Source organism: Cynocephalus volans, chromosome 1 (genome assembly GCF_027409185.1).
Source record: "Cynocephalus volans isolate mCynVol1 chromosome 1, mCynVol1.pri, whole genome shotgun sequence".
NCBI classification, from domain to species: Eukaryota; Metazoa; Chordata; class Mammalia; order Dermoptera; family Cynocephalidae; genus Cynocephalus; species Cynocephalus volans.
In genome coordinates, this window is record NC_084460.1 from 44,251,816 (window position 1) to 44,277,933 (window position 26,118).

General features: G+C 45.4%; 1 protein-coding gene across 2 annotated transcripts in view; it reads right to left on the minus strand.

Moving 5' to 3' along the window:
• Positions 1–10,451: 10,451 nt before the first annotated feature.
• The window catches only part of PTGIS (prostaglandin I2 synthase), a 45,390-nt gene continuing 29,723 nt past the window's right edge, over positions 10,452–26,118 (minus strand). The window contains exons 7-11 of one of the 2 annotated variants that reach the window (XM_063112213.1): positions 19,352–19,520; positions 18,173–18,354; positions 16,929–17,080; positions 14,219–14,299; positions 10,452–14,038 (exon numbers count right to left, since the gene is read on the minus strand). In XM_063112213.1, the coding sequence (XP_062968283.1) occupies positions 13,870–14,038; positions 14,219–14,299; positions 16,929–17,080; positions 18,173–18,354; positions 19,352–19,520 (753 nt within the window). In that variant the 3' untranslated portion in view covers positions 10,452–13,869. Of the gene's footprint in view, positions 14,300–16,928; positions 17,081–18,172; positions 18,355–19,351; positions 19,521–26,118 lie in introns of both variants that reach the window. The other variant, XM_063112221.1, reaches the window with a different exon arrangement.

Sequence of the window (26,118 nt, forward strand, 5' to 3'; positions counted from 1 at the left end):
TTCTCTAAGATTCACCCTTGTTGCCATGGGCATACCAGCCCACTGCTCCTCATAGCTGCACAGTTGTCTGTGATGATGCATGTCCTCTCTCCACTATCCACCCCCTACATGGTCACCTAGATGACCTCCAACTCCAACCACAACAAATGCATCCATAAGCCTCCTCCCACATGTCTGCTTATGGGCCAGTGTGATGATTTTTTAAAAATATTTCCTACAGGTTTGGCACTGATGCATCGTAGAGTGTATATATACTTAATTCAACTAAGTATGCCCAGGTCTTCCTACAAATGCCTGCTTTGGGCTGCATCTCACCAGCAGTGCTTGGGGGTTTCTACAGCCCCACATCCCTGCCAACATTTGTCATTATCCTGGTATTTAAGTTTTGACAGTCTAACATGTGTAAAGTAACATGTCGGTGTGTTTAAATTTGCATTTCTCTGATTACTAATGAGTCTGAGATTCTCTTCGTATGTTCGTTGTTCTCTTATTCTATAAATTGCCTGTGCTCCTCATCCCCATTGATCTAGTCAATAAGCAAGTAAATAAGGAAATCAGATCAGTCAGATTGTGATAAATGCAATGAAAAAAAGTAAACAGGAGAAAGTGATAAAGCATAACCAAGAGAGGCATCAGAAACTTTAGGTAGGGTAGTCAGGGAAGGCTTCCTGGAGGAGGTGATATATCCAAGCTGAGAACCTGAGGGTAGGGAGACACCAACCATGTCAAGTTCTGAGGAAGGAGATACAGGCAGGAGAACAGCAAGAGCAAAGGTAGAAATCAGCTTTGTGTGTTCTAAGAACAGATAGATACCAAGACCAGGCCACGCAGAGCCTTGATGAGATTTTATTCTCAAGGTTAAGGAAGGAGTTTGAGTTTTTTCCATTTGTGATGGGAAACCATGGTAGAGTTTTAAGCAGGGAAGTCCCACACACTGATATATGTTTTGAAGTGATTCCTCTAGCTACTATGTGCACTATGAAGTGTTGAGGGACAAAAGATGGTAGCAGGAAAACTCATAATGAGACTTCTGCAATAGCCCAGGACTGGGATGATGGTGAAGTGGGGATGAGCAGCCAATTGTGCAGCCACATGTCTCTGATGGGAGATTCTTCCCCAAACCCAAGGCTGGTGCTAGACATTCCACATCATTCACATTTTCTCCTGATTCCTGCAAAGTCTGGCTCCAGATTCAGATAAAGAACATCAGGATACAACTGGATTTTGGAAATGCAGACAATGAGAACAGAACTGCCACGTTTTAGCAAAGAGCCATATTGTTACTACTACATCTCCATTCATTTAGTTAACAATGATTTGTGCAAAATTACTCAGGATGGCAGTGTGACCTAGTGGCTCAGAGAGAGAGTTCTGGAGTCAGAATGACTGGTGCCATGACTTACTTGCAGAGTGACCTTGGGTAAATAGCCTAACCTATCTGAGCCTCAGTTTTCTCATCTGTAAGATGAAGGTGGTAATAAAGAAAGAATCTGTTTTATGAGGTTATTATGAGGAATTTATAGAAAGCACTTAATCGTCACTAGCTCTCATTATCTGGTAAATTGTAGATTACCTAAGGGCAGGAGCTGGTCTGTCTTGCTCATCTCAAATATGAGAATGTTCAACTAATAGGGGCTTAAAGAATAAGGATATTTAGTTATCTCACATAAAAAGTTAGGAGGAGGGTAGTATGAGAGTTGATTCAGCAGATCAACTGTGTTATCAAGGACCAAGTATCTCCACCATTTTGCTCTGCATTCCTCAATGTATGGGCTCTTTTTCCCCATGTTTGATGCCTCATAGTTACAAAACAGCTGCTATCACACCAGGCATTAGTCTTCATAAGACCATATTCAAAGACAAGAAGGAGGTGACCAGGGTGGCCAAAAATAACTCTCCTGTCCTGCTTCTCTCTCTTTTTGGTAATCCTCCATCCACTGCTAACCTTCCCTACCATCTCATTCCTCAGAACTGGGTCATATAATCACCCCTAAACCAATCACAACAAAGGGAACAGGATTCACCTGTAGGACTGGGTTTGTTACCACCTATACAAAATTGAATTTCCTCTAATAAAGAGGAAGCGAGTTAAGATGGAAGTTGAGTAGGCATCCAACAGTGTCTGCCACACTGTTCCCCAGCACCCAGCTCAATCCCTGGTACAAAGAAACTGTTCAGTAACTACTTTTTTTTTTTTTTTTTTTTATTTGTCTCAAAGCCAATTTTATTTATTTTTTTTTTTAAATTTTATTTTGTCGATATACATTGTAGCTGATTAATGCTCCCCATCACCAAAACCTCCCTCCCTTCTCCCTCCCCCCCTCCCCCCCAACCATGTCCTTTCTGTTTGTTTGTTGTATCAACTTCAAATAATTGTGGTTGTTATATCTTCTTCCCCCCCCCCCCGGTTTGTGTGTGTATGTGTGTATGTGTGTGTGTGAATTTATATATTAATTTTTAGCTCCCACCAATAAGTGAGAACATGTGGTATTTCTCTTTCTGTGCCTGACTTGTTTCACTTAATATAATTCTCTCGAGGTCCATCCATGTTGTTGCAAATGGCAGTATTTCATTCGTTTTTATAGCTGAGTAGTATTCCATTGTGTAGATGTACCACATTTTCCGTATCCACTCATCTGATGATGGGCATTTGGGCTGGTTCCAACTCTTGGCTATTGTAAAGAGTGCTGCGATGAACATTGGGGAACAGGTATACCTTCGACTTGATGATTTCCATTCCTCTGGGTATATTCCCAACACTGGGATGGCTGGGTCGTATGGTAGATCTATTTGCAATTGTTTAAGGAACCTTCATACCATTTTCCATAGAGGCTGCACCATTTTGCAGTCCCACCAACAATGTATGAGAGTTCCTTTTTCTCCGCAGCCTCGCCAGCATTTATCGTTCATAGTCTTTTGGATTTTAGCCATCCTAACTGGGGTTAGATGGTATCTCAATGTGGTTTTGATTTGCATTTCCCGGATGCTGAGTGATGTTGAGCATTTTTTCATATGTCTGTTGGCCATTTGGATATCTTCCTTAGAGAAATGCCTACTTAGCTCTTTTGCCCATTTTTTAATTGGGTTGCTTGTTTTCTTCTTGTAAAGTTGTTTGAGTTCCTTATATATTCTGGATATTAATCCTTTGTCAGATGTATATTTTGCAAATATTTTCTCCCACTCTGTTGGTTGTCTTTTAACTCTTTTAATTGTTTCTTTTGCTGTGCAGAAGCTTTTTAGTTTGATATAATCCCATTTGTTTATTTTTCCTTTGGTTGCCCGTGCTTTTGGGGTCGTATTCATGAAGTCTGTGCCCAGTCCTATTTCCTGAAGTGTTTCCCCTATGTTTTCTTTAAGAAGTTTTATTGTCTCAGGGTGTATATTTAAATCCTTAATCCATTTTGAGTTGATTTTAGTATACGGTGAGAGGTATGGATCTAGTTTCATTCTCCTGCATATCGATATCCAGTTATCCCAGCACCACTTGCTGAAGAGGCAGTCCCTTCCCCAGTGAATAGGCTTGGTGCCTTTGTCAAAGATCAGATGGCAGTAAGTGTGTGGGTTGATTTCTGGATTCTCTATTCTATTCCATTGGTCAGTGTGTCTGTTTTTATGCCAGTACCATACTGTTTTGGTTATTATAGCTTTGTAGTATAGCTTAAAGTCAGGTAGTGTTATGCCTCCAGCTTTATTTTTTTTGCTCAGCATTGCTTTGGCTATTCGTGGTCTTTTATTGTTCCATATAAATGTCTGAATAGTTTTTTCCATTTCTGAGAAAAATGTCTTTGGAATTTTGATGGGGATTGCATTGAATTTGTATATCACTTTGGGTAGTATGGACATTTTCACTATGCAGTAACTACTTTTGAATGAATAAATAAACCGCCTTACATGAGGCCGTATAAGAAACTTATGAATAAGACACATATCTGACCCCAGTGTTATCCAGTCTTATTGGTAGGGGCAAGGTACACAGAATGAAATTGACAAAGAGCTCTCTTACTGCCTCCTCCCCGACTCTAAGCCTTCAATGAGGACATCCCCGAGATTATTTACAGTCACAATGTCAGTTAAACTGATGTTTGTATATAACTTCTTCAAAGAAATGGCTAGGATGTAAGCAGTGTTCCAGCTCTCTGGGCAATTGTCTATGCTGAATAGCAGAGGTTATGAGCTAGCTAGTGGTCTGTGAACTAGTGTTGTTTGGCCATCACAGCACTGCTTAAATTTTGAGTCGATATTTCAATATCAGGGGAGTTAACATAAAGATACGGACTTCTGGCTTCTCTAGAAAAGCGAGAGGATCTGATTAACAATGCTACCACATTCATGTGTGGCATGGTAGTTATGGCTAGAACAGAGCAGTGTCTGCCTTTCTGAGTCACAGCTGTCCCCTTTAAGGCATGCTCTTGTTTGCTACAGTCTCCACCTCTCCCTAACATTCCTCACTCAAGTCACTTTTCTTATTTATGTTACCTGCCTGGTCCTGGTATAAACTTGTCTCTGCTCCTTGCATGTAAAGGCCAAGGAAGTCCAAAGAGGTTGTCTTGCCTCTCTCTGTTTCCCCACTCTGTGCCCAGTTCCTTATTTAGAATTTTTATTTTCTAAATGAAAAGACTATTATTTGAAGACACATGGCCTTCATTTCTTACAATTTTCTAGAGGAGAGACTACGTGGAAATAAAGCCTTTGCAGTAGAAAGTAGAGCCCAGAGATTGAGATACTGAGTCCTGACAATATTATTAGAGTTCCTGGATCCAGCAATGCCTGAAGGGAGGCCCATTAGATTTTCCAGTTACGTGAGCTAGTAAATACCCTAAGCCAGATTGAGTTGTCATTCTGTCATCTATATCCAAAAGAGCTTAACAGTTACAATCCTTTCTCCACTGACCAGAAGTTTCTCATCAACTTGAGAAGAACATACACTTAGAGGAAATAGAGCAAAAAGAATAGTAAAACTCAGAATAGTTTATAGAGAAGGGACACCCCAGCCAATGAGATCTCAGGTACAATCATCTCATTTAAAGATGAGAAAACTAAAAAGCTCACAGAGGGAAACAGTATCCCACCGGTCAACCAGCAAGTGGGCAGGTAAGTACCAACACCTGGTCACCCAGGCCAATGCTCTTTCAAAATGTCTTCTGCTCAGGCCCTCTCCGCAGATGTCCTGCTGAGAGGTGTTGAGGTTTTTCTTCGAGGCTGAGTGAGGTCACGTCATCCCAATTCATCCATGTAAATACAAGTGAGATCCCATTTAAAAGGTGCTGGCAAGAGATGCATCCATTTGAAGTTACATTTTTTTTCTCTTGGACTCCATAACACGAGCCATCATTTATTTATAATCCCACTGAGTATCCTACTCAGGTTTTTCAGCACATCTGAGCACCAAGCAAGGCTAATTAATCCCTCCCACCCCCGTGAATTCCTGGATAGGAATAATTGGGTACCTAAAGGCTCGAGGGGAATCATTACATCTCTGAGTGGATGTCACTTAGGACAACTGCTCTTTGCTGAGGCCTTGCCCAGACAAAGCTCCAGCAGCCCCAGGGAATTTTCCTTCTACTTGGACTCCAGTCTTCTTGCTTGTTCCTCTTTTGTCACACCCAGTAGTAATAATCATGATCATGAGTAAAAATGTGGATAATGATAGAATCTATTTCACAGGGTTGGGGGGAGGACTAATGAGATAATGCATATATAGTGCTTTGCACCTTGCCTAACACCAGTAAGTACTCATTAATATAACAGTAGTAGTAATACTAGTAACCACAATAATAGCAGCTGACATTGATTGAGCACTTACTATATACCAGGCACTGTACTAAATGCTTTGTATGTATCTGACCTCATCTAAGATTCTTTCTAGCTCTGTCATCCTTGGGTTAAATTTTCTAATAATAAGACCTATGAGCTGTTGTTGGATGATCCTCGAGTGAGCAGATGTCTACTTCTAGCACCTGTCTATTCTCTGCTAGCCTGACTGTCTTTATCAAGACCTGGGTTTCGTGGCTCAAGTTCCAGGAAATGGGTAAGTCTGGTTTTCTGACCAATCCCAATATTTATCCATTTCCCTATCCATTCTTTTGCCTGTCACCTATCCATCGACCTAACTATTCCCTCATCCATCCATATACTCAACCACCAAACTATCCAACTACACACCCACCCACCCATCTACCCACTAACCCATCCATCCATGAACTCATCTGTTCACTCATCCATCTATCTGTCATTCATTCACACATTCCATCCACTATCCATCTTTCCACCCATTCATCCACCCACTTGACCATTTATCCATCCATCCACCCATTTATATATCATCTGTCTTTCCACCTGTCCATCTATCTGCCCATTCACCTACCCATCCATCTGCCCATATATCCAATCATCTACCCACCTACTTAATCATCCGCTTGTCTATCCATCCATCCATCCCCAGCCATCCCACCCATCCACTGCCTAACATGTGGAGTAATGCTGTGGGCTAAGCCCTGGCATGGTCTCTTGGACTCCCTCCCTGGAGGAAATGTGGGTGTCATCAGAGGGGTCCCTCAGAGATAAACCTGCATGTGGGCCAGTGAACCTCTTTATGGCCAGAACTTTCAAGCCATTGACTCTCAGGGTCTGTGGCCAAACAGTGATGACTTGCAGACCAGGGATGAGCTGAGGCACAAGCTTCCAGCAGAGCAATTAGGGGTAAACTAATACCTCTTCCCCACAGAAGAGCCTGAGAACTCCAAGATGCCATGGAAAAGGATCAAGTCAGCAGAAGAAGGAAATCAAAGCCACAAAGATCAAGAGCTGATTAACTGATCCTCCTAAGACAATATTTCACTAAAATCCAACTCTCCTGCCTTTGGGGACCGATGTCTCTCTACCTCCTCTCCGCTACCCTTGTTCACCTCTTCCTGATCTCATCTGCCTCCTCTCTGATCTCTCTCCCCCAGTTTTATCCCTCCTCAAATCCAGCTTTTCAAGGCTCAAGTCTGACCATGTCACTCCTTTGTTTATAATCCTTCATGACTTTTCATTGCTTTATGATAAAGGACAAGCTCCCAAGATGAGGCAAAGGCCATTCATTCATTTAGCACACATTTCCTGAGCACCTACTAGGTGCCAAGCTTGTGTTGCCAGTTGGGAATGCAGCAGTGGCGAGGTTAACCTGCCCTCCTGAATCTCACATTCAAACAGGAGACATAAACAGAGACATTAAAAATAAGCTAATATTGATCATCGCTGTGAAGGAAATAAGCAAATATAGGAGAGTAGTAATACTGGACAGGAGGAGGCAATGTCTTCAGCTCAAGAACTCCCTGGGATGGTGATGATGAAGATGACTCATAAATCATAAAGAATCAGCAAGCCATGGGAGAGCATGGGGAAGAGCATTCAAAGCTAAAGGTAGAAGGCAGAATAGGTACAAAGGTCCTAGGGCCAAAGAGAGGGTTGAAGGAGATGGAAGATTGCAAGGTGAAGGATCTGTGGCAGTGTCTGGATTTTATGTCATTGAAGCATTTTAGGCAAGGGAGTAGCTGGTCTGATTTTTTACCTTCGGGATGTAAAAGGCTGTTTTAGAGACTTCTGAAGTCTTGGTTTCTGCGGTGGCCTCAGAGCCTCCCTGAGGACAATACCTGACAAGCACTCCACCGTCCAAGGATAGTGCTGGACTATCTAAAGCAGGGCTTGCTAGGGGACCATCCTAGAAAGGCTGTGCAGCCCCTGCCCATCACCCGCCCTAGTGGCTTCCCAGGGTACTTAGCACAAAGCCCAGCCTCCTCGCCATGGCTGATGAAGCCTGCTCCCCAAGACCTCCCGCACCCCTCTCCCAGCCTCAGCCTCACTTGGGTGCTCACTGCTTCTCAAACACACCAAGCTCCTTGCCTGTTTAGGGTCTTTGCATGTGCTCTCTTTTGCCTGGAATGTTCTTCCCCTAGTTCTTTGCAAAGCCAGCTACTTCTCATTTTAACCTCAGCTAACATTGCCACCTGCCTGGATACCTTCCCTGCCTATCTCCAAGGCCATGGGCATCTCCACCTCTGAGTGAACATCACATCACATAGGGCTTGTTGCTCATCTTTACAGCCCTTTCAGTACCTGACACTGCACGTGTGTTGATTTGCATCGGTTGGGTTGTCTCTTTGGCCAGATGTGGGCCAAGACCTTGCCTGGATGGTTGTGGCCTCCCTGCCCCCCCCCCCATATTAGTCTGTTTCTGTTGCTTATAATAGAAATACCTGAAACTGAGTAATTTGTAAAGAAACAGTATTTATTGCTTACAGTTTTGGAGGCTGGGAAGTCCAAAGTCCAGGGAACACATCTGGTGAGGGCCTTGTTCTTGGTGGTAGCTCTACAGTCACACAGGGTGTCACATGGCAAATGGCATGAGCAAGAGAGAGAGAGCACTAAGCTTCTCATTTGCTCTCCTTTTAAAGCCATCAGGACCATGCCCATTACTCCATGAATGGATCAATCCATTCATGAGTACAATCCTTACAATCTAATCATCTCTTAAAGGCCCCATCCTTCAAGTACAGTAACAGGATTTCCCACCCTCTTAACACTGTCAAGTGAGGATTAAGTGTCTAATACATGAAACTTTGGGGGACACATTCAATACACACCACCCCTCTACAGCCCATTCTCCACACACACACACACAGTGAGGGAAATCCTGCTAGAATATGAGTCAGACCATGTCCCTCCTCCACTCAGAACCCTCCATGGCTCTGGCGACACTGGCCTCCTCCCTGTTCCTGAAACTTGCCAGGGAGATTTCCATCTTTGCATTTGTTGTTGTATATTTCTGGAACATTCCTCCCTCAGATACTCAAATGGTTTGCTTCTCTCATTTCCTTTGAGTCTCTGTTCAAAGGTCTCCTCAGGGTGGCCTTCCCTGCCCATCCTATTTAAAATTGCACATCCCCATCTCCTTCCTCCTTTATTCTTCTCTAAAGCACTTATCACCATCTAACATACTTTATATTTCACTTATTTTTTACCTAGTTTATTACTGTCTCCCCCATGAGAATGTCAGCTCATGAAGACAAGGATATTGGGGGTGGGGGGTCTGGTGTACTCATTGCCACGTCCCCATTGCCTAGAAAAGTGCCTGGCTCATAGGAGGTGCTCAAAATATTTACTCATAAAAATACACATACCAGCTTTATTGCAATATAATTTACATATCATAAAACTTACCCATTTAAAGTGTACAATTCAGTGGTTTTCAGTATATTTACAGAGTTGTGCAACCATCACCACAATCAATTTTAGATTTCATTAGCAGTCACTCGCTATTTCTCCCTATCCCACTCCCCTGACCCCTCTACCCCCAACCCCCACTCCCCCACTGATGACTACTAACCTATTTGCTGTCACTATAAACTTACCTATTTGGACATTCCCTACAAATGGAGTCATCCCATATGTGATCTTTGGCAGTGGGCTTCTTTCACTAAGCATAATGTTTTTAAGGTTCATTCATGTCATAGCCTGTGCCGTATTTCATTCCTTTTTATTGACAAGTATTATTCCATTATATGGATACACCCCATTTTGTTTATCCTTTCACCAGTTGATGGACATTTAGGTTATTTTCACTTTGGGGCTATTCAATATCAACTTTTGAGTGAGTGGTTGTGTTAATTATGATACGGAACCTACCTTTCTGCTTTAGGGGTATTAAAATGTCCTTTCATAGACGGACAGTGGAAGTAAATGACAAATGATTTCTTAATGCTCTTACCTGGCAAAATAAAATGCTGTTAACTTTAATGGTTTAGGATATAGAAGGCCAAAGTCTTGGAGCTGCAGACCTCTAGGATCCAGGATATAAAGTCAGTGGCTCAGGGAAGCCAAACCCTGTCCCTCTGGCCCTGCCTTGTGGCTAAGAAAATGACTGATAGACAGGAGATTATAATGCAGTGCTTTTCAAACTGGGGTGTGATGCCCCTCTGGGGGCACATATGGATATCCTAGACAGAAAGACTACATTTCCCAGCCTCTTATGCAGCAAGAGAAATCGTGTGACTAAGTTCTGACCAATGGGATGGAAGCAGAAGGAGATTTTTCTCTTCTCTGTGCCTCCCTCCTTCCTGCTGGCTGGAATGTAGACAAAATGGCTGGAGCTCAAGTAGCTATACTGGCCCCTGAGGTGGAAACCACTGTTTACAGATGCTAGAGGACCAGAAAGGAGGGGCCTAGTGATTGTCGAGAAGCCACACTATCTGCCACACCATCTCTGGTCTCCTATAACAGCATTAGAGAGAGAGAAATATCTGCTGTTTCAAATGTAAACATTTAATATATATAATGTTGCTGGATTATTCAGAGAAGTCTGTCACTCAAAGCCAAATCCAATCCCACCAGATGTGCCTCCATGACCCCCTCACAGATGGCGAAACTGATGTGAGGGACATTTGTCCTGGGACATTATTTTTACTCAACAATTTGAGAGAAAAAACAATTGTCCTTTTTATTCCTCCCAAAGCCAATTTAATCCATTTTACACTTTTTTTTTAATATATGAAAACAAATACATGCATTCCAATGAAAGGTGGAGAACGTCCAGTGAATTTTTAAGAGATCTTTTCTGCTTGTCTGCAAGGTGACCCTCCATCACAAGGTCCTCTGTAGGTATCTGATCCTTCTGTTGTCACCAGGAGAATTGTTGATGGAAAGATCCTGAACAAAGTCTCAGGCAGCAGAGAGGCCTGCATTTGAGGCCAGAGTCTACTACCAATCAGCATGTGACCTTGGGCAAGCCGCTTTACCTCTGTGACCCTCAGTTTACAGACCCTCTGTAAAAATGAAGATAATAATATATGCCTCGGAGGGTGGCTGGAGATGTGACTTGATTCTGTCTCTGAGGGCCCTGGCCCAGAGTAAGTGCCCTGCGTTCCCTTCCCAGGAGTGGCCTTGCTGTTCCAGACACGGCTGACTGCCTCGGTCGGAGTCACACTCGGAGGCAGCGCCACAAAGAAGGATGGTTTAATAGAATTCAGCATGTTTGCACTTGACAATGTTACATGAAAATAGAACTCTTTATTAAAATAGCAAAGCATAACAATCACTGCTACTCATGAAACACTGTGTTTATTTTTAAAAGATATCAGAATCAATGACTTTGGGGAAGACACATCAACTCTCAGAGCCTGTTTGTGCATCTGGAGAATGGGCAGGGAGGACAACACCTGCTCCCTGTGGTGAGTCTGCTGGTGGCAAGAGATGGCCCTAGGTGGCCCATGTGCTGAGCAAGGGACTCCTCTTTCTGTCCCTTTCTTCCCCTGTGGTTCTGTCAAGGAGAAAGCCTCAGGGAGATGCTGGTGTGGCCGTAAAGCTATGGTACGCTCGCTTCTCTTATTTTATGACAGAGCAGAGACAGCACTCAGGCTCTGAGCCTGGTGACACCAGCATGGAGCCCCCACCCCAGCGAATTTATTTTTCACAGTCACTTTCTATTTTTGGCAGTGAGTGAAATGTGTTGTCCATTACCAGCAGTGAAGAAAAACATTCCCTTTTTAAACAAATTTATTTTAAGTTTAAAAAGTGAGTCTATTTAAAGGCAAATATTTGGTAAATGACAATACAAAATACAGCAAAAAATAATGACAATGACAGTGGTGAGGAAACACTTCATTGGGGCCACCTAAGGGTATTTCTAACATGTGCCACACAATCTTGTCATTCTCAAGCATGATATAAAGAAATACAACGACATCCAGATACCTTCCTAACTAACTTGTAGTAAGCAGCTACTCATCTCTCCCTCTTTTCTCTATAGTTTATATTTAAAAAAAAAAAAAATGAGGGGGGGGGAGGAAAAGAAAAATAATAAAGATTAAAGCAAGGGCAGGTTTAAATCTTTGTCTCCCGAGCTGTACTTCAGTATCTCAGGACCCAGCTGGAGCTGACTGGTGGGAGAACTGTCTTTTCCTCACATAATTCTCTAATGATCATGCCTCCGAGGAGGTGCCATCTTTAAAGGGAACTGGCCCTTTTTTGAAGGCTGGTGAGACTCTAGTCTCAGTGACAACCAGCCCAGATTTGGAAGGGGAAAGTCATAAGGGCTTCCCCGCCCCCAGCACACCAGAGTTGCAGCCTACAAGGAGAGACCTTCCACAGCTATTTCTGCTGGCTTTCTTCCTTCCCTTCCAAGCCAGGATGAGACAGCTGAGGGTTGCCATGGAAACTGGCTCTGTCCTCCCACAGGAGGCTGCCAGCTCTGATTTCCTGCAGAGTTAAGAAGCAGGCAGCAGCAGGGTCACCCAGGCGTGAAGATGGGTTTCCCTGGGGATATCCCGCCTCCTGCCAATCACACTGTCTATCTGGAAATCCCGGGGGTGCCTGGAGGCTGCAGGTCAGGGAAGCCCCCAAGCTCTAGCACTGCTCCGAGAAGGGACTAGCCCCTGGAACATTTCAGAGGTCTCAGGTCATCTTCTCTCCCTCCAGCTAAAGCCAGAGAAACCTAGTGATGTGTGTCTATGTGAGTTTGTGTCTCATGAGATGCATGCATCCACGCTTGGGTGCCTCTGGTTCTGTCAGCTCTCCGATGCCAAACAGAACTTCCCCACCTTGACTCCAAGGAATGAAAAGCTGCCCACCCAGTGTTTGCTCCTGGGACAATAGGTCTGTTAGCCGATTTCTACTAGCTCACGAGCTGTGTGACCCGAGGCAAGTCACTTCACTTCTCTGAGCCTGTTTTCTCATCTGTAAAGTGGACATAACCTCATAACAGAAATGCTGTGAGGAGTAGAAATACTATGTCTCCTGTGCCTGTCAGAGGCATTTAAAGGGTACTCAATAAACAGCACTTAATATTAATAACAACATTTACCATCATCATAAAGGTTTGCAGGCAATTTTTCTCTTTAAGTTGTTCTTTTTCTAAAGCTGAGGCAAAGTGAGTTTTCATTACTGATCTGTGTGTTCAAAGGGTGGGGCACCCAGGCTGGCATGGACAACCTGTGTGAAGACCAATCAGCTGGTTCCCACCACTTCCTACAATATCACTTCTAAGAGCTAGAACAGGGTCTCAAACTCAAGTGCCTTCAGGGCCAGGAGGTTCTGTGAATGGGGGAGCAGGCCAGGCAAAGCCCTGGTGAACGAGAGAGCACAGACCCCACATAAGGGAGGCAGCTGCTCCTCGGCTCTGGTCAACGGTTGTCCTTGGGAATGTGGGCCTCATGTGGCTAGGTCTCCCAAGTTTTCAAGACAAGCTGGACATTTTGAATGAACACTCCCCCAAATGATATAACAACTAAAATAATTTTTTTTAAGTGTAGGCCAAACAAACCCATCTGGAGACTGGCTCATGTGTACAGCTGGAGCTTCCACACTGACTGTCTGACATCAACACCTCTTCTTTTTGGCCTGACCAGTCTAAGGAGCCCTGACTGGTTGCTTCCAGCCATCCCATCTGGGCTTGTTTTCCTTAGTTCCCTACCTGAGTCTCAGCACTGGGAAACCCATCCCATCTGGTGCCCATAATTTCAGAACAGAGAACTCTATCCTGAGAGGCCTGTGTTCAGAGGGCGCCCACGTTCTGCATCGTGGATGCACCAGCCTCGGGAAAACCTGCCTGCATTTTCTTGAGTATCAGTGTGAATGGAGATGAGGGAGTGTCCAGCAAATGGGCACCCGGGGAAGCAGATACTCTAAGGGACTCCTTTGGCTTTAGCTAGTTTAATAATCACCGGGCAACAGAGCTATTCCAGTGGACACACTGCTAGGTCCAGACTGGCCTTTCTATGGCTAGTGTCTGCTTTGCCTGGGCAAGGCCTGGACCACACCAGTTGCATAAGACTTGGAAGGTGGCCCTTCTGGGAGCTGAAGACACAGCAGTGAGGCCTCTTGTTCTGCCCTGTGTTAGCTATTCTGGCTGTCACAGGTGAGAGGAGCAAGGTGAGCTGGGAGCAGAAAGAGCCTGATTTTGGAAATAAACTTGGCTGTGGTCAAGCTCCATAGAGCTTCTGATGTCTTTGCTTGGTCCACCCTCTCTCGGCTTGTCCTGTTTCTCTCGCCTGGACACAGCCTTCTGGGAGCAAAGCAGGAAAGAGGTAACGCTGGCACCTGTGTCCAGGCCAAATTGGACACGGGTAGCTGGGAGGTGGGGGAGGCTGGGTGGAGGCGAGTGGGCTGAGGCCGGGCGGCTCACGGGCGGACGCGGTACCGGACAGGCACGTCGTGCTCGGGCTGCATCAACCCGAAGCCGTACCTGCTGAGGTCAAACTCGGGGATCTCTGCGCCCATGCTGATCAGCTCCAGGTCAAGGTGCGCCAGCACCAGGAACACAAACCTACAGAGAGATGGCCGTGAAAGTGCGGAGGAGAGGTGGAGGGAGGGGGCTCACCTGGGATGAGACAGGAAAGCAACGGCTCCTCCTGAGTCTGACTCCCGCTCTCACTGTGTGAAATGTGGGAAAAGGAGGGGAGCGAGAGCACAGCAAAGGCATTTGCTTCTCACCCAAAGTCCACGAGCCCCTCCACATCTGCCGCCCCCCTTGCAAGGTGAGGCAGCCCCTGATGAGTTCTGGCTAATGGGCTGTGAGTGGAGGTGGCGTGTGTCACTTCCACATCAAAGCATTTAAGAGCCAGTGTGCGACTCTCCCGCTTTCCCTTCTGCCTGGCAACTGTGAAGGCTTCATGTTGAGATGGTGGGGCTGGAAGATGCAAACAGCCTGGCCCCTGAGGCCCTGCATAGAGGGGAGAAGTCCCCCAAGCCTGACGCCACAGTGGCTTGTTACAGTAGCACAGCCAAGCTTATGCAGATTAAGAGTGACTCTTCTGCCTCCTCCTACCCACACTCATCCCCCCTGTCCCCAAACTCCTGGAGCCCTTATTCTCTGTCCTGGCCAGGGCTGCTGCTAACCCACTGGTGTCTTTGTGAGATTAGAAACAGGTATGACTCAAGACATTTTATTGCCATTTGTGGGAAAACTGCCATAATATACCCATTTTGCACGAACAAGTACTTTCTACTGCCACCTTCCGGAAAACTATCATAATGAGTATACAAAGCTTCCATATCTATGATGTAATCAGTGCCCCCACAAACGTGGTGCTAACCCTATGGATGTTAACCAGTTCCTGCCTAATCTTACACTGGCTGTGTTCCTAAAGGTCAAGAGTGTATCTTTTACTACTGTGTCCCACCACTATCCACTACCCTGACCCAGTGCCTAATGCAGGACTGAGCATACAGCAGGGATTCTTTAATCTTACTGAAAGAGTGAAGGGGGAAGATAAGGACAGAAGGAAGTTAACACTCTGGACAGGAGATCTGGGCTATGCCACTTACAGGTATGGCTCTCACCTACTTTCTTTCCAATCAGAGTCCCAGTTCCCCCAGCTGGTCACAGAGGCGGAAGGTAAGAGGTACCTTCCAGCTCTGAAGCCATAAGCTACTAGAGGGTGAGTTTATATATATAGCATGGGAGTTTTGTGCCCAGTGTTGGATTTGAGTCCTGGCACCATAGTGCATGACCATGACAAATTATTTGACCTGACTAGACTCAGTTTTAGACTGATGCCTACCTAGCAGGGTTGTCATGATGATTAAGTGAGATTAAAACAACAACAAATTAGCTAATTTATTGAAACACTGTGTGTTAGACGCTCTGCTAAGCATTTGGTATCCATTTTCTCTTTTTCTCTGTCCAAAAACTTGATGAGGCAGGAACTACAGTCAGTTCTGCTATATCACTTGTTTTGCGCAGGTGAATTTGTTCCAACATAATCGATATATTAGGGCATGATTTGAGCATAACGTGAATTTTGCATTTGCTCATGTGCAGTTTCATTTGTGAGAAACACGAGATAAACACAAAAACTTGCACCCAGCTGAACCTAGCTGTGCAGTGATCCACAAATCGCACACATCCATCTACAGCCATATTTATCGTAGCACTTATATATTTCTTAAACATTTAACATGTGTAAAACACACTACCATTTTTTACTAGGCTGTTATATATATTTTTTAATGTGTCACTGATGAGGTTTTCAAGTACTGGACCACCAACCTCTTTTTGCTCATAATCGCTGTGGTTTCTATTGAATGATGTCACACAGCAAGGTGATTTTTTAGGAATGCACAGGAAGTGTTAGAGCGGAACTGACTGTATTATGATCTCCATTTTACCGTTGAGAAAACTGAGGCCAAAAGGTTAACGTAATGTGCCCATTTACTAAGCATAATGCCTGCACATTAGCAATAATATTAACAATCATGATAATAAACAACATCTATCAAATGCCTACAATAAGGCAGGCAGTGGGTTAAGTACTTAGAAAATTCAAATTCATTTATCCTGACACCTCTGGGATGTGGTTGTAATCAGTACCCCCATTTTACAATTGAGGAAATAGAGGCTCAGAAGGTCACCCTGTTTATGATTATACTGGAGGTGGACAGAAGGACAGGCAGATGTCAGAACCCCTGATCCAATCTGTTTGTGATCCTGGGACCAAGGCTCTTGGGGTCAAGGGAAGAGAATTTTATAAGGCTCTCAGCCCCCACAGGCATTAAAATAACCAAGCAGGAACAATGACGTTCGTCCAGTTCCTGCCGCGAGGTTCTAAACTAGCTGTGGCAGCTGCAGACAGCCAGCTATGGTCAGCTGAACAGAATGTCCAGTGTTCGGTATTCACACACCAGTCTTGGAGGGAAGAACCTGCTGCCAGATCGGATTATCTCAAGAGGAATCACAGATCTGGGTTTGTACCTGAGCTCTTCTGATTTCTAAAAGTTAGCACACATTAAAAAATAAATAGATTTGTGGGCAGGAGCTGGCTCACGGGCTGTCCATTTAGAGCCTTGCCCTAACCCATTCCCCACCGGCTGAGCCCATCAGTCTCAGGAGAGAGGGGCATGTGCCAACCCGAGCCCCACACCGCCCCCCAACCCCCCACCCCACCCCCACTCACTGTTTGATGCTGTTGATGGCATAAGCCCTCCCCAGGCACTGATTGTGTCCCGCGCCCCAAGGCATGTTGTAATTCTTCAGCCGTTTTCCATCCTTGTAAAAGTCTTTCTTCTCTGATCCGTCGGGGTTCAGGAATCGGTTGTATTTAAACACCTTAAATAGAAGAAAGTTCATTTCTGACCACCCCCCAAACAAGTCTGCACCACGAAAAATGTGTAAGGATGTTCATTACAGTTTTGCTTATAAGGAAGAAAAACTGGAAACAATGTAAAGGTCAATTGATAGGGAATTGATTAGAAAATTATGGCAAAAAGTTTGTGTGTAATGACATGGACAGAATTTCTGTGGAGGGTTGTTGAGTGAAAAAAGCGAGTTTCAGAATAGTATGTATTGTAAGATCCTATACATAGACCAATCTATTCATGTGTGTATGAGTGTGCTTTGTGTATGTCTGTAAAGGCATAAAAAGAATTTAAAGGACACACTCCAAACCATGGTTAGGAAATTCTGGAACTGCAGAGGAACGGAATAATTTTTTTTTTTTTTACTTTTAAATATGTATTTCTCTATATTTCTATTTTAAAAGTATATATTACAATCTACAATAAAAGAAATTAAAATTACTTTTCGAAAAAGAGAATGCCAATTTTCTTTGGTTACACTATATAGTGGTAAGTCAAGGATTGCATAAGGCTTGGCATGGAGTTGGTGCTGAGTGTAAGACGAGTGGACAGGTGAATGGACCAGTGGATAGACTGACAGATGGAAGAGTGAATGGATGGATGGATGGATGGATAGATGAGTGAATGGAAGGATGGGTGTGTGGATGTGTGGATGGATGAGCATGTAGCATGGGGCCTGGCACACAGAAAGCACCCAATCTGTTAGCAATTGTGAAAGTCTGTCCCATCTCAAAGTCTGGGGAGAGGGAAAAATGTTGGGAAACTAACATTATAACATTCTGGAAAAAGGAAATGGCTCAGCTATCACTTAACAAAGCACTGTGTGCCAGGCACTGTGAAGGCCTTTTCTTAGATGATCTCATTTAATCTTCGTGACAACCCTGTGAAGCAGGTGCTATTAAGAGGTTCATTTCACAGGTGAGGAAACAAAGAGATGTGAAGCCATCTGGGCAAGGTCACACAGCAGGCAAAGAGCTGAGCTGGGCTGCCACTCAGATCTGGCTGATCCCAAAGTCATCAATCTCCCCCACAGTCCTGTGTAACCGGGTGCCCTGCCGTTTACCTCTGGGTCAGTGTAGATTTCTGGGTCTTTCTGGGGACTCAGGAAGGGGAAGAGGAGGAGGCGGTCCCCACGTCGCAGACTGAATTCCCGCCCATCTGCCATGGGCAAGGACAGGTCCACCATGACCTCGCGGGTGATGAAGGGCGCAGCCGTGAGCCTGAGGCTCTCACTCAGCACACTGTCTGTATGGGGTGGGTGGAAGGAAGGGTCAGCAGGCTGTCCCCTCACCCACTCGAATGCCACCCCCAGCCCTCGTTTTACAAAGGAGATGAAAAGGCTGAGAGAGGGTGCATGCTTTGCCCACACACAGCAAAGTGAAAAAGGTCAGATGATGAGATGTCATTTCTTTGGTCCCTCAGAGACCCTTGAATGTGAGGGAATCCAGGTCTGACCCAAAAAGAAGCTGTGAAGAAAGTTGGAAGCCAGGGAGTTATCAAAAGGCTGGCAAGAGAGTGGAGCCACCAATATCAGTGGTTTCTGCCTGCCCAGCATACATTCCCTTCTGGAAACAGTCCCCTGATTTTCCTCTGGGGACCACCCCCTCCTTCTCTCAGGGGCTGGATTGTTGATTCTACTCTCAACTGCTGGGATTGGGCTGGGATTGGCCCATCAGAGCATCCCTCTGAGCCCTGATTGGTTTGGGATAGGCATATACCCAAAGAGAGCCAATGAGACACATTCTTGGGACTCTTTGGTAGGAATGTTCTAGGAGAGGCATACCTCACAGAGCTGACTGAGAACAAGTCAGCCTTGAGCTGCTGGCAGCCATCTTGCCAGCCTGAGACTGGAGCCACCCAGTGGAAAATGGGGCTGAGAGATGGAAAGAGACTGAATAGTCCTGATGACATTGTTAAAGCACCTGGATCCACCTGTGCCTGAAGACATTAGCTCTAGACTTTTTATTTACATGTTCCAAATAAAGTCCCCTTTCCACATCAGCCAGTTTAAATTAGGTTTTTTGTCACTTGCAACCAAATCTCTCCTACGAGACCACAAGCTTCAGCAGCCAAAACTCGGGCATGGAGATGCCAGGTCTAAGAAAATAGGAGGCTCAGGGAGATCCAAGGTCAGAGGGCACGGATGGACCCTTGAGAATGGGAGCCCATGTTGGCAAGGACTTTGGGGGGGTCCATGATGACCCAGGCTTAGGGGCTATTTTGCAGGGTCTGGCCATCTCACCGAGCACAGGCGTGTTGTCTAAAACCTTCTGTGGGAGGGTGGTCATCTGTGAGACAGGTTGATCTCTTTGCCAGAGGACAGGCTCAAGCTCTCCGCGGACAGCAGCCAGGGCCTCAGGATTTTTGAGAAGGAAGAGCAGGAGCCAGAAAGCAGCAGGACCCATATTCCCCTGCAACGAGAAGGACCCCCTGTTAAGAGGCAGAGCTGACTGGTCAATGCCATGGACACAGCCCTCGCCAAGGCATAGGGGTCAGCAGGCCGGAGTTGCCATCCCTATAAGACATCTGGGCATGACCAATGTCAATCTTCAGCCTCAGGACATGGCCTAAATCTGCTTTGGAGCTTTGGCCTAGCCCCTTACCTACTTCGAGGCCACTCCTGGCATCCCTGACCTTGAACAAAGTCACTGATTTGAGGTCACACAGGTAATCTCCATAACTAGTCAGCAAAAAAGTATCAGTAAAAGGAATAAAGTGCAGCAATTAAGACCTCTGTAACCATCTGAGGATGATTACATCTTTGGCCCCAATCTTCACCCTTCCCTGTATCTAAGCCCCTTGCCATGTGACTTCGCAGTTCTTCCTATTAAGAAGGCAGAGTGTATTTCCCCTCCCCCTTGAATTTGGGCTCAACCATGAACTTGCTTTGGCAAACAAAATGAGGTGGAATTGACAGAATGCTGGTTCTAAGCCTAGGCCTTAAGACACCATGTGTGTTTGCACTTGCCCAATGAGCCCACTGGTCTCAGAGGAGGATGAGCAACTCATGGAGCAGAGCTGAGCTGCCCCAGCTGAGCCAGGTTAGACCAGCCAGACCACAGACCTCTGAGTTAAAGAAATGATGATTGGTGCACACCACTGAGTTTTGGGGGATATTTGTTATGCAACAATAGCTAACTGATAAATATCTAAAGATTTGCTTCCAAATGTAGTTAATCATTCTCAACGCAGGTTGGGATGCAAAATTTCCTCATATGCTTTGTCTGTTAAAATTCTATCAGTCACTTGAAGAACGTATGTGTGTGAATGTTGTGTACGTACAAAGCAAAACGGTAACAATCACGGATGGTTGTGAAAGCTGTTAATTTCTTGAACAAAAATTATTTAAGACTTCCCAGTACATAAACAGTTAGGAAAACAGGATTTCTTGCTCTAAGGCTTTAGCGTGGGCTGAACATTTTCATACACATTTAAGTCTCAGCTCTTCAGCATGTGGCTACAGTGTGTGCAGCAATCCTCCAGTGATCCAGACACGGACAGAATGCCAACTACCTCAACGTGGGGCAAGGTTTTTGGCTGCCGTAAGTGGGGAAAGATGTTTGTCTACCATCAATTTGGAGAAAAGTTTTTGTCTAACATTAAAATTCCAATCATAATAATAGAATATTAAATCTTACCCAATCATTATAATGGAATATAAAATCATCATTAAATATCACATTTACCCAGTAATTTAATTACAGACATAATTGCATATGGGCAAAAGGACATATGCACAAGGATATCTGTTGCAATGCTGACGTAATAGCAAAAAATTGGAAACAGCCTCAATGTCTATCAATAGGAGATCAACGAGATAAATGCCGCTCCATCCATAGGACAATGATACAGGAAGTCGTTAAAAAGAAGCCGGCTCTGTGCGTACTGATATGGGACTGTAGCCAATACGCACTGAAGCAGGAAAACAGAGAACTGCACAATGTGGACTCAGCATGCTGCTAGTGTGTGTTTGTTTAAAGAGGAATACACATGACAAAGCACAGATCATCTCTAGGAGACAAGAAACTGTAACTGAGGTTCCCTCTGGGACAGGAGCTGGGAGGACAGGGAAGGGGAGACTGACCTTCCTTGCACATATCCTTTCAAAGTGTTTGAGGTTTTTAAATGGATGCACTACTTTTAAGTGAAACAGAAGGGCTTTGATTAATTTGTATAGTGATCTGCAATGACATGAGAAATTAAATCAAATAGAGTTGGATTAAACAACTGCCTGATCTTAATCACAGAAGAAAAACATATGGAAAAAGGCCGGAAAGAAATGCACAACAGCATCAACGACTGTGAGACGAATTTTCTGTCTTTCTTTTTCTTCAGCTCCTGCAAGGAAGTGCCACATTCCCTCGCTCAATACTTCCATCAGGCAGGCGCCATTATCAGGCCTTTTACTGAAACGGAAAATGAAATGAGGTATTCCCTAGTCACTACCCACTGCCCAGCATATAGCGGGGGGCTCACCGATATCTGTCAAATAGACATCTATATCTCTTTGGGCCGGGGCGGGGCTCTGAGACAGCCTGGGAGGTGGGCTGGAAGAGCCTGCACTGAGACCAGGCAAAGCTGGGAGCAAACCCCAGCCCCCCACTTCCTGTGACTCTGGACAAGTCACTTCTCCTCCACATCTCAGAACCTCCCTCAGTAAAATGGGGATGACAGTGCCTACTCCTGGAGTGGCCACAAGGGTCCCTGAGACCAGAGGCAAGTGACGCCACATATGCGGAACACAGAGCAGGTGCTCAGAAGTGGCCACCCCTCTCCCACTGGCCCTTCCTCTGGATTTGAGAATAGGCTGAGGGCCTCAGAACCTCTCTGTGATTTTCTCTAGCACCAGAGGCCCAGCTGAGCCAGCAAGGTCACTTTCTGTCCATCACTTAAATAACCAGGAGAATGTGGGCAATAAATAATTCAGCATTGGGTTAGCTCAGTGCCAAGGCCATGTTATCTTGCTCAGATGGTCAGACCACCACTTATTAATTACCAAGCAGGAGTGGAAATCACGGGCGCTCAGTGATCTCTGCTTGCAGGAACCATCTGTGGCAAGTTAGGGAGGTGACCAAGACCACCTTCCACCCAACTGCACAGATTTGTGTGCGTGTGTCACAACTGTTAGAGATCCTGAATTTGCTATCCTGAAAACTGAGCTTTCTCCCGTGGAGCTTTGTCTCGGTTTCCTCAGGAAGACATGCCCTGCCTAAGCTCACTCCCTCCTGGGGGGCTGGCCCATGGCTCACTTGGGAGAGTGCGGTGCTGATAAGCTCACTCCCTCCTACTGCAGCTGAAGCCCATGACCCTGCAGTGCCATCCTGTTCTACCTTTTCTGTGAATGGCGGTGGTTAACCTCCAGGGGGCGCTCACTGCGTGCCAGACCCCATGCCTGATGATTCGCATGTGCCACCTTGTTGCCTCCTGCCCACACGCCAGTCAGTGCCAGAGGGGGATGCCCGCTACCCTCGCCTACCCTATATCCACTCCCCTGTCTCAGAGTAACAGCACCCCACTTTCCTCTACTGCACCCTAAGTCTATGTGGATTGTCTGGGGCTGACCCATCCCCTCCAAACTCCACGTGTGGGCTTGTGACCCAGGCAGGGCCACTGTGTGATCTACAGAGAAGGGGACATGTGACCCAGGCTGAGCCAGTGAGTATCAGGCTTGGGATTTGTGCTAAAATTCACGCTCTTGCTCCTCCACTGGGATTGCTGAGTTGCCTGGAGCTGCTGTTAGCCATGCTGCCACCACACAGGGGAAGCCCTCAGAAGCAAGGAGAGCACAGGGATAGGAGGTCACAGATTGTATTTCTTTTAATTTTATGGTTTAAAAAAATTTAAGGGAATAAAAAAATACCCCAAGTATGATAATGATGTGTTAATGTAGGTTCATAAATCTAACAAATGTGCCACTCTGGTGGGGGATGTTGATCACGGGGGAGGCTGCGGGCAGGGAGGGGAAGTGGGTACACGGGAAATCCCTGTCCCTTCCGTTCAATTTTGCTGCCAACCTAAAACTGTTCTAAAAATAAAGTCTATTTACAACAAGCAAACAAACACCCTACGTGCAACGTGGTATCCTGGATTGGATTCTGGAAGAGAAAAAGGATATTAGCAGAAAAACTGGGGAAAGCTGAATAAAGTATGGACTTTATTCAGTAAATAGTAATGTACCAATGCTAAATTTTTAGTTTTCATCCATATATTGTGGTTATGCAAATTAGGGAGAGCTGGGTGAAGGGTATTTGGGAACTCTTCTATAATCTAAAATTACTTCAAAATAAAACTACTAAAGGGAAAAAACAAAAACCAAAAAAACCCAATCCTCTTTATAGATGATGAAACTGGAGCCCAGAAAAGTGAAGTGACTTGTTCAAGGTCACACAACTCGTTAGTGGCAGAGCCGAGGCTCCACCCAAGTCTACAAGACTCTAAATACTATGCTTTTGCTTTTCACCCCGTCTTGGTACGTCAAGGATTCTTGGCTTGGACCATTATCTCGGCTGAGCTGTCCGCAGACGCTGTGCCCTTGTGGCTCCCACAGCCGCTCCCCCGCTGCTCAGGCCCACCCGAGAGCTCCTGGGGTTGTGGGGCCATGGCTGCCTAGAAGTGATGGGGCTGAAGGCCAAGCCAGGTGGGGAAAGGAAGAGAATGGAGCGTCACTGATGGAGGGAGGGAGTCGAGCATCTTGACATCTAATGGTCAGTCCTGGCATTACCAGGGGCAGCCTAATGGCTCCACTGACTACCCTGCAGCTTTTTCCTCACTCCTGCCCCCCCATTCCTTTTTCCTGTTTCATCTGTTCTCCATAGAACTCATTACCGCTAACGAATTTTACATGCTGACTTTATTCATTGTCTGTCTTCTGCCATCAGAATGTCAGCTCCATAAGGGAAGGGATTATCGTCTGTTCTGCTCACTGCTCTATCCCAGCTTCTAGAATGGGGCCCAGCACACAGTAGGCCCTCATAAATATCTGTTGAATACTTTACGGAGCACTTGTTATCTGTCAGGCACAGATACAGAATTTTACATATATTGCTTCCTTTCTTCCTCAAAGCCCCACCCTGAGGAAGGTACTACTGTTTCCATTTTACAGAAGGGTAAACTGAGCTACTGAGAGGTTTAAGTGACTGACTTGCCAGGAAGTGGCAAAGTCAGGATTAAAATCCAGGCAGGTAGGTCACAGAACCTGTGTCTGAAATCACTGGTCTACATGGCCTCTCGGCCCTGCTCTCAAAACTGGAGCTCTTGAAGGGTTTTCCATTCTGCCTGAATCCTAGATGCTGCCAACAACTCAGCCTCAGAAGACATCCTGTCCCAACTCCCGCCCAGCTCTCCTGGCCCTGCCAAAGACTGTTCCCTGGACTTTCTGCCACACAAGCCCCCAGGCCAGCATCCAGTTCTGCTGACAGAGGTCATTTCCACAAGGAGTTCTGGGGACAGTTTGGAGCTCCAAGCCATCTCTGTCCATAAATATGTTATTAGGCACTAATGGGGGGCCAACTGCTGATTAAACCCAGCCCCTACCCCATGCCAGCCTCTGCCTGCAAGGGCAGCTAATGGCTCTGAGAGAAAACTAAAAATAAGTTGTAAATCGATGGGGGAGGAATTACCCTGAAATGTCAGCCTGTGCAACTGTCACTGCCAAAGTGGTGCCAAGAGAAAGAGGGGGGTTCAGGAGTTGGGGTGATGGCAGGAACCAGGCCTGGAGACCTGCAGCAAGCAAGGCTGACCTCTTCCTTCTTCTCACTCCCAATCTGGTCCATTACCAAACCTGCTCGCTCTGTCTTCCCAAAAGTTTCCAAAATCTGTCCACTTCCTCATCACCTCTGTGGCCACCACCCGATTCTTCAACCACTGTCTCCTCACTGGTGCCCTGCTTCTGCCCCTGCCCTCAAGATCTTGTCCTCTGCTCAGAACTCTCCCAGGGCTCCCATCTCACCCAGAGAAAAATCCCAAGTCCTCACTTATGGGGACCTACAAGGCGCTCCATGACCTCTTCCCTGGGTCCCCCTCGCTCTGCTTCAGCCATACTTGATCCTTGCTGTTGTTGCTCAAACACCTGGCATGATCCAACCTCAGGGCCTTTGCACCTGCTGCTTCCCTTTCCTGGAATACTCTATCCCCACATCTTCCCCACGTCCCCAAATCTAGCTTTCTTGTCACCCAGAGTTCAACTCAAACATCTCCTCCTCAGAAAGCCTCCCTGACCACCCAAGCTATAGTCCCCCAGGATCTCTCTATTCACAGTCCTGTTTTACACCGTGCACATGAGCATCTATAATCACCCTTATGTATTTCCTGGACTGCCTGTCCCCTGCACACTTCCTCACCCTCCAACTAAAATGTAAGTTACCCAAAGCAGGATCTTTGATGTCTATGGTAAGTATTCAACAGAATTTTTTAATGATTCTTCAAAATAACTGGTCTGCACAATTCAAAAAATGTCAAGGTCATAAAAAAACAATGGAAGATAATGAAAAACAATGAAAGGCACAGAAACTGTGCCAGATTAAAGAAAACTAAAGAGGCAAAATGACTAATGGCAATGTGTGACCCTGGATTGGATGCAGGTCCAAGATGAGCCATAAAGGACATGACTAGGACAACTGGCAAAACTGGTATATGGACTGTATATTAGATAATGACTGTGTATCTGGCTTAATTGTCCTGAATTTGGTTATTGTACTGTAGTCATGTAAGAAAATGTACTTGCTCTAAGAGAGCAAGACTAAAGTCATTAGGGGTAAAGAGGCACGACATCTGCAACTAATTTGTAAATGACTCAGTAAAATGATCTCATTGGGGAGGGTGGTAGAGAAAGCAAATATAGTAAAATGTTAAAAATCGGGGAATCAGGTGAAGTGTATATAGAAGCTCAATAAACTATTTATAAAACTTTTCTATAAGTTTGACATTTCTCCAAATCAAAGAATATATATATTGAATGAATGATGCTCACATTGGCACACACATGCACGGTCATGTGCATATGTGCACACA